Source organism: Papio anubis, chromosome 19 (assembly GCF_008728515.1).
Source record: "Papio anubis isolate 15944 chromosome 19, Panubis1.0, whole genome shotgun sequence".
In the NCBI taxonomy this organism is placed as follows: Eukaryota; Metazoa; Chordata; class Mammalia; order Primates; family Cercopithecidae; genus Papio; species Papio anubis.
In genome coordinates, this window is record NC_044994.1 from 45,000,983 (window position 1) to 45,014,584 (window position 13,602).

General features: G+C 34.2%; 1 protein-coding gene across 5 annotated transcripts in view; it reads left to right on the forward strand.

Annotated features, from left to right (window-relative positions):
* Window positions 1-13,602, forward strand: part of DCC (DCC netrin 1 receptor) — a 1,226,567-nt gene that overhangs the window by 577,293 nt on the left and 635,672 nt on the right. For all 5 annotated transcript variants that reach the window (XM_017951762.3, XM_017951759.3, XM_017951760.3 and 2 more), the window contains exons 4-5: window positions 8,260-8,410; window positions 9,786-9,922. In XM_017951762.3, coding sequence (XP_017807251.1) covers window positions 8,260-8,410; window positions 9,786-9,922 — 288 coding nt within the window. The remainder of the gene's footprint in view (window positions 1-8,259; window positions 8,411-9,785; window positions 9,923-13,602) is intronic.

Sequence of the window (13,602 nt, forward strand, 5' to 3'; positions counted from 1 at the left end):
AGGTACCTAGAACTTTGAAATTTCTTGAGATGCTTTCAGGGGATCTGCAAGGTCAAAAATTATTTTCATAATAATACTAATATATCTTTTGAGTTTTTTTTTTTTTTTTTTACCATGTTGGCTTAAGAATGTCCATGATAGAGCAGTGAAAATTATTAATTGTATTGTCTCAATCCTTAAAGTACACATCTTTTTAGTATTCCAAATATCAAAATAGGAAAATACATACACAAAACTAAAAGTATAATGGGTTTTGCATGGTAAACACTTCTGAGATAATTTGAGTTTCAAGTTGAATTAGCTACCTTTTTTTTTTTTTTTTCCTTTATGAAACACCATTTTTACTTGAAAGGACAGTCAATAGAAAAACTTGCTATTGAGACTTGGGTACTTGTTACACATTTCTCAAAAATGAACAAAGTGAGCTAGCTACTTCAAGGAAAATTATATTTACTGCCAAGAATGAAATTCAGGTTTCTAAGTTAGAAATTTGCAAAACATGTATCTGCCACTGGGAGCTTGACAGCTTTCCAACATTCAAGCACCTTTCTGATGGGATTGGTGGTGAGAGTAGCAAATGAAATTTTTTGCTACTCTATAAATGTGTCAACATTTGGAAGATGTGTCTAATACAATGTACCAATCCAAATAACCAGTGATTGATGTGACAAAATCATGCATGGGTAAAAGATCTATTCAAAATACCAACTAGATCAGTAGATTTTTACATAACATAGGACAAAACATTTATCAATATGGCGCCAGATTTCACATTACAACTAATTTTCAAGATGCTGCTTATTGAGTTTTGTTGGTGTTCAAGGATATCTCTACAATTATGTGAAAAGGCTATCAAAATACACCTCCCTTTCCCAAGTACATATTTATTTGAGGCCAGATTGCTTCTATGTAATTCAACAAAAACAACAGAACAATGTGAATGCAGAAAGTATTTTTAAATTAAACCAATAATTTTTAAGATTTATAAAAATGGAAAGAACTACCACTATACTCAATATTTTTGTTTTGGCAAATACAGTTTTTTTTTAAAAAAATGTTATTTTTGATGGGATAAAAATAAATATTTAGTAGACTGGGCATAGCGGCTCATGCCTATAATCCCAGCACTTTGAGAGGCTGAGGTGGGCAGATTGCTTGAGCTCAAGAGTTTGAGACCAGCCTGGGCACCCTGTCTCTACGGGGGAAAAAAAAAAAATCCAAACAAAAATGGCTGGACGTGGTGGCATGTGCCTGTAGTCCCAGCTATTCGGGAGACTGAGGTGGAAGATGGCTCAAGCCAGGGAGGTGGAGGTTGCAGCAAGCCGAGATCATGCCACTGCACTCCAGCCAGGGCAACAGAGCGAGACAGACCCTGTTTCAAAAAGAATAAATATTTAATAAATATTTTAAAAGTCTGTTTTTATTTTTAGTATGGAACGTATTTTTTGCTATATCCTATATAACCAAAAGCTAAAGGGCTTCAAGGGGATAATAATTTTCAAAAGTACAAAAGTTCCTAAGACCCAACAGTTTGAGATTCACTGTCTGCATCGTTGTTCTTTGTTGTAATGATTGTAGACTGATCATCCTCAACCCGGATAACAGATTAAGCTAAAGTAGGCCAATATTTCTATTTAGGAAAAAGTGAAGAGGAAAGAGAGAAAGGAAAGAATAGCAAAGCAACATATTGCCATAGGGTGGTTCCACACTTTAATGCAATCTGTGTAGTCTGAGATCAGTATCACTGTAATGATTGTTTTCTCTTTCTTTATTTCCATACCACCCTCTTGCTGTCTGGGAGGATTAGCTATACTGCCACCAGGATAACAAACAGACCAGTTCAAAGAATCAGGTCAATATTTTCTCCCCAATAGGAAAATGCTAAACTGGGCTTGAGATCAAGCAAAGCATTACTGCTTTTAATAAATTTAGAAAAGTAGTTGCATAATTTTGTACATTTACATTCATGAGTGTCACATTAAAGAGGTATGCTTTTGTAGATTTTAATACCAAAATTTGACATTAGAAAAAATCCTTCCTTTCTGCTGGCTTGACTGTAAAGCTATTGTCAAATATGCTTTCTAGGACCCACACTTATATTTTTCTCTTAGTTTTATTTTAAAATATGTCACAGATACATACAAATAAATGAAATATATGGATACCTTAGAGAATAAAAAGGAAAATGACCACATAAGGGTCAACCAATTTATGAAATAGAACATTACAAATTTGCATTCTGATACCCTCTCCTGTAATTGAACTATGTTCATTAATTCACTGGAAAAGTCTTTATATTCTATTAGCTGCATAACTGCATTTGGATATGAATAGTGGTTCCCATATAATGAGAACACAAATGATTTTTAATCAGTAATTACTAATTTCATCATGGTTCCATTAAAATCGATTTAGTCAACAAGACTCACAACCTAGAATTTTAAGTTCACATCTCCCAGGACTTTTTAATCTATTCTTACGGAGCTTAGAGGAAAAACTCTCATTTACTCTTATATATGTGCCTTGAATGTTAGTCTTTAACTTTTATAATTGTTTGCTGCTGGTACAATTTCTCTACATTTTGCAATACTAGAGTTTAAGATAACTCTGTACTCTGAGAATACTACATGTTATTTAAAAACCTTTAGAAAATACATAAGAATCAAAAGATGAAAAAGCCACCCATAATTCCATCACACAATGTTAACCTTGAAAATTGCATCTTTTTCCTCTTCATTTAAAAATACAAATATACTTTCTTAATCCTACTCTCTAAAACTCATATTGTAAATAAAAGAAAAAAATAAGGCAGATATCAAGTTTAATAATGTTTCTGTAGAACATTCCAGCAGTGCAAAAACAGAAACTAAAAATCAAACTGAAATAACAAAAACAGTTGCTTGGTATTTTAAGTTTCTGAGATCTTGTTTTGTTTTCATTTTTATGAATATACTTCAGTTATTTTTTGCAGCATAAGGAACTACAAAGTTTAGTGACTCAAAACAGTAATGATTTATGATTTCTTATGATTCTGTAGTTTATATGAAGAGTTTCTCTGCCAGTTTCACTTTGCCTCACTTATGTGCATTTGGCTGAGAGAGAGGTTTCAAGATGGCCTCACTCACATGCCTGACAGCTAGTGCTGGCTGTTGACTGAGGGCCTCCGTTATGCTCCATGTGACTTTCTATCTTCCATTTGGCTAGACTAACATGGTAGTGTCAAGAGAGAGCAATGGCAAAAGCTGTAAGGCCTTTTGAGACCTTGGCTGCAGAGCTCATGCACTGTGGCTTTCACCACAATCTACCAGTCAAAGCAAGATATGAGGTCAGGCCTGACTTACAAAAAGAGTAAAAATCCTCCCTTCTGGATTAGAGAATATTAAAACATTTATTGATCATTCATCTAGCACGATGTTGTAAAATACATGAACTACTTACTATTAATGAAAAATTATATTACTTTTGGGGGGAACTTTCTTAGTGTTAGAACTTATTAAATGATACAAAGAAATACCTTGGGGAAATAAAATCATGTTTTTCTGTCAAAAGCTGACATTTTCGTATAATGAATGTCACAAATTCCAATGCCTATGAAGCCACAATGGTAACAAACGTCACTGAAATGAGCCAAGTCAAGATTGGAGTAATCTGCACCATATATGCTCCATCTGAAAATGGAAAAGTAGGTGGTTCTTTTTTGGCTGTATAAGCCCGTGATGCTTAGATCACTGATATTTTAAAACAAAGATTAAATATTGGTAAGTAATTTTCTTAATTTAAACAAAATGAATCTAAAAGTTTCATGCAAAGACAAAAGACCCAGAATAGTGAGCACAATACTGAATAAGAAGAACAAAGTTGAAGGGTGGACACTACCTGATTTCAAGACTTACTATAACATTACAACAGTTGAGATAGTGTGATATGGGCAAAATAATAGATCAATGGAATAGAGGAGAACTCCCCCGAATAGACCCAGACAAATACAGTCAGTTGATCTTTGAGCAAAATCAAGTCAGTGGGAAAAAAAATCGCCTTTTGAACAAGTGGTACTGGAACAATTGAATGTCCATATCAAAAAAAAAAAAAAAAAAAAGGAAGAGAAGAATCCAGACATACCTTTCACAAAGATTAACTCAAAATGAACTGTAAACCTAAATACAAACACAAAACTATAAAACTTCTAGAAGATAATGTAGGAAAAATATAGGTAAGCAAATTTGGCAATGCATTTCTAGATATAACAACTAAATAAAACCCATGAAAGGAGAAGTTGATAAGTTGGACTTTATTAAAATTAAAAACGTATCTTCTACAAAAGACACTGTTAAAAGAACCTACAGATTGAAAAAACAACCCACAGATTGAAAAAAATTTTGCAAAACACACTTCTGATCAAGGACTTCAATCTGACACAAACAACAAATTATTAAAACTCAATGATAAGGAAAGAAATCAATTTAAAAATAGATAAAAAATCTGAACAGACACCTCATCAAGGAAGATATAAAAATGGAAAGTAAACATAAAAATACGTGTAACATCATATGTCCATTGGGGAATTGCAAGTTAAAACATCTATTATATGCCATTACACATGTATTCGAATGGCTAAAATTAAAAAAAATGGCAATAGCAAATGCTGACAAGGATGTAGAACGTTTTTGCTGGTGGCAATGAAAAATTGAACAGCACTTTAGAGGACAGTTTGGCAGTTTCTCACAAAGCTAAACAGTTTTACCATACAATCTAGCACTTGCACTCCAAGGTATTTACTCAATTGAGTTGTAAATGTGTGTCCTGATAAAAATGTACCCTTGAATGTTTATAGCAGGTTTGTTTATAATCACCAAAAACTTGAAGTCACCAAGGTGTATCCTTCAAAAGATGAGTGGATAAACTCTGGTACATCTATACAATGGAATATTATCCAGCAATAAATATAAGCAACCTATCAAGCCACAGAAATGCATGAAAGAATCTTAAATGTATATTGTTATGTGAAAAAAGCCAGTCTGAAAAGGCTATGTACTTTATGATTCTAGTGATACGACATCGTGGAAAAGGTACAACTATAGAAATAGTAAAATGATCAGTGGTTGCCTGGAGTTTGGTAGGGATGGCAGGGGTGGGATGAATAGGTGAAGCTCAGGGATTTTTAGGATGCTGAGATTATTTCAAATGATATGACATGCATTTGTCAAGCCCATAGAATTATGAAAAGTAAAGGACAAACCAGAATGGCAGCTATGGACTTCAGTTAATGATAATATATTAATATTGGTTCATGAATTGTAACAAATATAACACACTAGTGTAAGATGTTTATAATAGGAGAAACTGCATTGCAAGGGATGGGGACCTGATATATGACAATTCTCTGAACTATCTATCTGTTCAACTGTTTAGTAAATAAAAATTTTTAAATAAAATATTAAATAACCATTTTGTGTTGCATGATTTTGTTTTCTGATGAAGTAAAATAGTTTGAGTAGAAAATGTCAGCTGGACATGGTGGCTCACACCTGTAATCCCAGCACTTTGGGAGGCCAAGGCGGGCAGATCACCTGAGATGAGGAGTTCGAGACCAGCCTGGCCAACATGGTGAAACTCCATCTCTACTAAAAATACCAAAGTGAGCCAGGTATGGTGGAGCATGCCTGTTAACCCAACTATTTGAGAGGCTGAGGCAGGAGAATCACTTGAACCCAGGAGGTGGAAGTTGTAGTGAGCTGAGATGGCACCACTACACTCCAGCCTGGGTGACAGAGAGGCTCCATCTCAAAATAAATAAGTAAATAAATAAATAAATAAATAAATAAATAAATAAATAAAAAAGGAAAAAGTGTCTCTTCCATGGGTAAATTAGTAGCATTGTTGATAGGTCCCAGGTAATTTTTATTTAAGCTAGAAGATTAAGTAGATCTTGATGTTTTTCACAGGGGATATTGTAAAACTATATTGTGTAGTATAAGTTGTAGAAACATTTCTACTGAGGAGCAGGTGGTGAAAGTAAAATATTAAAATGCATAGGCCTCTAATATCAAGACAACTATTTGTAAATACAAATTTTGGGAACTTTCCTGTTCAGGAAATTTATTGATAAGCTGTATTGTCTTTCAAACCATATTTGAGAGATTTGAAAAGTCACTTTGAAGAAAGGAAATGGAGCATACCATCAGCAATTTTCAAAAGTTCTGAGATATTTTTCTACAATATTGATATAATAAAGATGAACCTATTTGGAAAATGCTCTCAATATTTTCATTGTGAAGAGTATTTATTTTTGTTGCTGGAACAACCAGAAACAAATGTGGGAAGACTGAGAAAGTGTGAAATTTTCTCTCTCCACACAAAGAATACTTTAGGTAACAATTACTGTCCCAACTACTAGCTTGAGAATAGGTATCTTTTATTACCCTGTGATTCGCCTTGTGATTCACCTGTGTGGAGTTGGGTCAGGCTGATGAAAACTAAGGATAATGTCAAATGTGTCCTACGTCCCCTCGCACTTTATATCCTCTCTGATCGCCAGCAGCTCATGCTATGACCCCATTGAGTCTATCCTCCCTCAGCGATTCTCCTCACCCCAATCCTAGTTCAAAAGATTTCGTTGCCTCATTTTCTTTGCATCCAGATTTTGCTTTGATTCTGCAAAATGACAGATTACAGGATAATCCCACTGAATGAATTAGGTTGAAGATGGCTTCAATTAAGCCTTCCTCAGGAGATGTGGATTTTAATGGGTACTTGAAAACACAGTATCTTGTCTCAAATAAACTTTGAGTGACATGATTTTAGTCCACAGGTCTGGTCAGAGGACACTGCCATGGGTAGAATACCCTCCTCTAAGGACTGGTGTTGGTGTGTCCTCAGGCATTATTAGTAGAGCTTATATAGAAGGGGAAATAGAAGCTCTTAACTTTCAGCAAGCCTACCTGAGCATTGGATTCTGGGCTTAGAACTTTGTGAATTTTTCCTTTATTCCACCTGATACAATCTTAGCAACTTTGGATGAAATGTATTTAAGGATTTAATCAAAAGAGTTCCTAGGTTGCATAAACACTGTTTCAGTTATCTGCTAGTGAAAGTGAATAATGTTCCATATATAGAACTAGTAAATGCATCAGATGAAGTAGAAGGGTGCAGAGCCCTTCACTGACCCAGGGTCTCAGCTCTAGGGGCAAACTCTTTCAAATGTTGTGAAAATTAAAAATAAACAAGCCAGACAGTCAGATTAGTTATAAAATAAACCAACTCAAGTTATACAAATGTAAATTCCTTTTCTAAGAAAGCAGTTATTTTCTTTTTTTTTTTTTTTTTTCATTTCCACTGTATTTAATTGGTGGAAGCAAGTAACAACAAGAAGTAGGGAGAAAGAGTTCACCTCTTTACAGATGGAATTGCAAAATTACAAAGACCATGGATATAGGGATGGATGAATAATTAGACCATTTCCTTACTTGGATTCTATTACATTTTGCTTAACCTCTTTGTAGTACGAAACTTTTCATTCTTTCCTCAAATCTGTCTTCCCTGCATCTTTAAGAATTACCATTTCCTAGGTATCTTCTTATATTTCTAGCCTGCTCTTTGCAATGTCCTTACGTGGGTTTGTTTGTTCTTTAAATATATATTTTTCTCTAATTCATTATTTGGCTTTTATCTCTTATAACTGAGCATATTTACCCCATGATTGTGCCATCTTTTTCTATCCCCTTGCTTCAGGCTCAGAAAGCAGTTATTTTCTCAGCACCTGTGTATTCTAATCCTCAGTACCTGTATGCTATTTAATACAATTTGAATATGTCAGATTCTAATCTATTTGTTTCTCTTATTTTCCGAGCCACAGAAGCAATAAACAATGTAGAAGAAAGTAGAATAGATATTGGTGGTAGGCAAACTGAACATATCAAAAAGTTTTGGATAATAACATTTAGAAAAGCTATTGACATTTTTCTGTTCTCCAATGCCGATAAGTAAACAAGGCCTGTTTACTTATAGGTAACCTCAGATACATGAATAGCCTCAAGCTGATGCCCTATATCATGACATCATCTACAGCTAAGAATATTTCAATACCATAATCCTATAAACTTGGGATGAAAAAAACTGTTGTAGGAGTTTGCAAATTTCATTGACATCTTTCCATTTTTCTTTCTTCATCTTTTGTCTGGTTAGGAAAAAAAAGTCAAAGTATATCATTTATCTTTGCAATGTTTTTCATACATTATGTGATACTGTGTTTTCCTCTCATAGATCCAGGACTGCACAGACAGCTGTATTTTCTGCAAAGACCATCCAATGTAGTAGCCATTGAAGGAAAAGATGCTGTCCTGGAATGTTGTGTTTCTGGCTATCCTCCGCCAAGTTTTACCTGGTTACGAGGCGAGGAAGTCATCCAACTCAGGTATTTCACATTTAAGACTTTTTTTGTACTGTGTACTTTTGTATTAGTATATGCTGCTATTTATATTTCTCTAACTTGATATAAGTACCTACAGTATTAGGGTTTTTCATAATAATTGAATATTTTTCCACATTTCTTGGCGTGATACAGTATATGAAAGACAGCCACTGGGATGAGAAGATGAGGAAAAGATCAAAATCCATGAGATCAATTCTGAAAGGAAACTGAGAAAGTCAGGGTTGCCTCTGAGATGGTCTTGCCCAAAGAGTCTTCAGCAGATAAATTTTGGTGGATTCCATTATAAGAAAGTGGTATATAGTGAGGTTTGATCCTTAATATTCTGTGTCACACACAAAAGATGACTACATGAAGTGATGGATATGATCATCAGTTCAATTGTGATAATCATTTCACAATGTATACATATTCCAAAACATTACAGTCTACACTGTTATTATATGCAAGTTTTATTTGTCAATTTCACTTCAATAAAACTAAGGAGAAAAATAAAACTAAATTTTTCTGAGTTCAAATATGTAGCATGTCTTTACAGAGTCTCAGCAATTTTTTTGGAACTTCAACTATATTGCTCATATTTCGAGCTCTAACAAATATTTAAGGGAAGAGAGGAGAACTTGGCTGGCTTTGAATTGCTGGAACATTAATATTAGGTACAGTTAGAAAGTAAACTCTCAATAGAATGGAATACTTAGTCCTTCTGATGAAATGGATCTTACTTAATTTCACTGATTTTTGAGGACTGGTATTCTCCTTTTTAACATACTTATTTTTAAAGAAAAGGTAAGTCCATCAATCATGAATTAATCTTTAAATTTCATTTACCTTAAATATTTAGATAACAACAAGGCATGGTGTTTGATATTACAATATTTTTGAGAACATTAGAATACACAGGAAATCCAGTTACAGTTTCAGCACATCAAGGTGTGTTCTCTGGGTATAGCCAAGCACTCTTCGTGCAATAGCAAATATGGTTTTGCACAAAGATCACTAAATTGGATTTCAGGGCACAGGACGTTGATTTTTCACTCCAGAGGACCGCTTCTCTAGACCTTGAGGTTCTCAAATCCAAAATGAGAGATTAGGACTAGATTATCAGTTTTTAGCACTAAAGCTACTTCCAAGTTTAATCTGCTTCATTTGTTTGATCACTACACACAATCTTCCAATGGGAGTAGTTTACCTTGAGTGATTTTTTTTGATAAATAAGTGAGACTTTAATCAAGCCCCTATGATACAGAGTTTCTTTCCAGTGTCTTAGTTTGAGCTTTGGTGGAGGTCATTTAAAGCTCTGAGTATCTTGCTTAATATATACATGTGTTAATTTACTCTTTACCTACCCTATGTCTTGCAGGTCTAAAAAGTATTCTTTATTGGGTGGGAGCAACTTGCTTATCTCCAACGTGACAGATGATGACAGTGGAATGTATACCTGTGTTGTCACATATAAAAATGAGAATATTAGTGCCTCTGCAGAGCTCACAGTCTTGGGTAAGTTAGTGGCTGGAGATGAGTTTATATTGTACCTTTCAAAATATATCACCGTGACATTTTAAATGCTCATCGCTGAATTGATTCCTATGTTTATTAGTGTGAAATTGCAAAGTCCCAATACTCCACACATGTCCTTGCTCTGCTCTGATTAATTGCATAGGGGTTATATGCAATGTTTGAATATTTATTTATTAGTTAAAATCCAGATATGTTATGCTTTAATCTAATTATTCCAGTGATACAGCTGAAAAGTACCAAAAATCATTAATGGCAGATGTGTTGAATAATAAATATGGTATTCCAAAATATCTGGGAAAATAAATGAAGAAAAAAATGAGAGAAATTGTACAAAATATTTATTCTTGAGGGAAAAAGGCAGATGTTATTAGAGATGACAGGGTTTCTGACATTAAATTCAGTATGTTGGTAAGATTGTTTTATTAACATGGGAATACTGTGAGTGTTATGTTGAAAGTGAACCATTAAAATCAAGTATATATAAGGAAAAGTTGCATAGCAAGAATATAATTTAAAGAGATTTAAAGATCATTGAGGGGTTCATTATATTCCAAAAGGCAGGATTACCCATGTGTCTTTGCAAACGAATAATTTTTATACATGGTAGATATTCAAACAAACACTTATTTTTATCATTTACTCCAGATTTATTTTAACCAGTTTTATTTGAATTATGTAGTTTGGAGAAGGTGCCTTAACATTTGGATTTAAGTTGCTTTTCTTCTGTAACAACAACCAAACATTGACTCTTAGGAATTTTTCCTCTGGAATAAATCTTTTTGCCTTTTAAAGAATCCAAGAAAAATCCAAGTCTATTTAAAAGTTATTAAGTAAAAATGAAAATATATCATATGCTAATTATATCTGCTAACATATACCATGATATTATTCCATCCATTTTGCTTTTTGTCTTCAAAGGTTATTCAGAAAACACTTCCATATATGGGCACAGTAATAATGTATATCATAGGTTAGGTAATGAAGTTGCTTGTTCTTTGATCAAACCATCAACATTAAACTAGGAATGGGCAAAAGACTTAAACTCTGGATTTAGAGGTAATATTATACTAACTAAAATATTAGCTGCCTTTAAAATGGCACAATTTAATTCAATCATATTTTAGTGAAACAAAGAAAATAGAGAACTTTCACATTTGTAGTGTCAAAATACAGTAACACAAATGGTTATGATGGAAATTGTATTACTGATCATAAGGTAGATTTGGTTATGGAATACGCTAGAATTTACACTCATCATAGGTAAACCTTTATTTGCAAAAGCATGAGGTCAAATTTTTCTTCAAATTAATGCACATTATTTTGACATGTAATGCTTCATTGACATCTAAGATAAGCATATGCAAATACTGATTTCTGAGGATAAACTAAATTAGCCTAAACACACACACACACACACACACACATATATGTATTGGCATACATGTGTGCACTCATACTGGCATTTTTTCTTTGTGAATTGTGTAAATTAGAAAACAATTAGATGCTGTTTGATACACAATCCAAAGATGTACAAGAAAATATTTAATAATTTTTTCCACTGCAGGCAGTGCATTTCTATACCACTGAAGTGAATACTTTCGGTCTCTTGGAAAGTTTTATTCCATAAATTTTTCATGTTTCATTGGTGCACATATGCCCACATAAAGTTTGGTAGTGACATGACACTTAGATGCTTCTTTGATTTTTCCTTAGGCCAGGTGGTTAGTCTCTGTTACAATACCTCTAGTGAACCTTGACCAGTGTTATGTAAAGAAATTTTCAATATAAAAATATTGAAAATAAGCATCCAAAAAATGCTCAACATTACTTATCATTAGAGAAATGCAAATGAAAACCAGAATGAGAACCACCGTCTCACACCAGTCAGAATGTCTATTACTAAAAGGTCAAAAAAATAACAGATATTGGCAAGGTTGTGGAGAAAAGAGAGAATGTTTATACACTGCTTGTGCGAATGTGAGTTAGTTCAGCCATTGTGGAAAGCAGTATGGTGATTCCTCAAAGAACTTAAAACAGAATTACTATTTTACCCAATGATCCTATTATTAGGTATATACCCAAGGGAATGTAAATCATTCTACCATAAAGATACATACACGCGTATGTTCATTGCAGCACTATTCACAATAGCGAAGATATGAAATCAACCTAAATGCCAGTCAGTGGTAGATAGAATAAAGAAAATGTGGCAAATATACACCATGGAATACCATGTAGCTGTATAAAATAACAAGATCATGGCCTTTACTGCAACATGGATTGAGCCATTATCTTAAGTAAACTAATAAAGGAGCAGAAGATCAAATATGGCATGTTCTTATTTATAAGTGGAAGCTAAACATTGAGTACATGTGTACACAAAGATGTAAAGTGTGTCTTTATGTACTTGATGTTTAGTTTTCAACATGGGACACTGGGGCCTACTCAGAGTGGAGGGTGGGAGAAGGATGAGAATCAAAAAGCTATCCAGCACTATGCTTATTACCTGGATGACAAAATAATCTGTACACCAAGCCCCAGTGAGATGCAACTTATCTATATAACAAACCTGTACTGATACCCCTGAATCTAAAATAAAAGTTAAAAAAATTGACAACATAAAGTAATATAATACAGTTAATATGCATTAGTAATATCTATGTGTACATACACATATGTAAAACATGTACATATGCACGCATGTGTGTGCATATTTATATGTGTATATATGTACATATATGTAGATATAGACATATTAGAAACAGCATTTACTGAGTTCAAACCATGTGAGACATCTATTTGTTACAGTATCCTCTGTGGGAGGTAGGTAGGTGGAGCCCATTAAATAACAACGCTCTTACCTTCTGTACTTCTGTACTAAGTGAGAAACAAGAACAGCAGTAAGGCATAGGGTAAGTCAGACATCACCTTAATTTGTTGAAGAAACTGCCATTGAGCATGTGGTTTGCAACTGCGTGAGAGGGACATGCCCATCTGGACACGAGTAGTGTCTGTCTTGGCAGGATATCACTCAGGCGTCAGCTTGTCCCACTGCCTGGTGGCTGGTAGCAATGAAGAGCGCTTGCTCTCTTTGCTCGGGCCTGTTCCCAAGAGAGAATTGTAGGTGAAAGGAGCCTCTTCAAACTTCCAGGCTGGTTAATTTATCTGTCGTGTATCCTGATCCAGGCTCCCCTCAACCCGAGAAAAAGTGGGTATCGGGGAGTGGTGAGGCCGGAAGTCATTCCCTCGAGGAGTTGCCTCTCTAGGGAAGAAAACATCAGTGTTGAGGAAGAGGTATTCAACATCCACACCCCAACGTTAGGTGTTAGTTTCCTGTTTTACAAACGAGGGCATTTTAGCACAGAAAGATAAGTAGCTATCCCAAGGGAAGATCCAGATTCATATCCAGGCATCCCACCAAAGCGTCTCAGGCATATGCTTTACTATCTGCCCTGTGCACTCCACATATTCTTATTCATCTTTTTTTAATTTTTATTTTTAATTTTACTGAAACAGTTATAAAAAGAAGCAGGTTTATGTGATGTAAATGAGAACAATCTGAAATTTCAATTTGGTTAATAATTATGTAGTCACTTTACATAAAATAAAATATGTGACCGTAATGTAATGATCTTGACAAAGCAGGAAGGCTGGTAAGG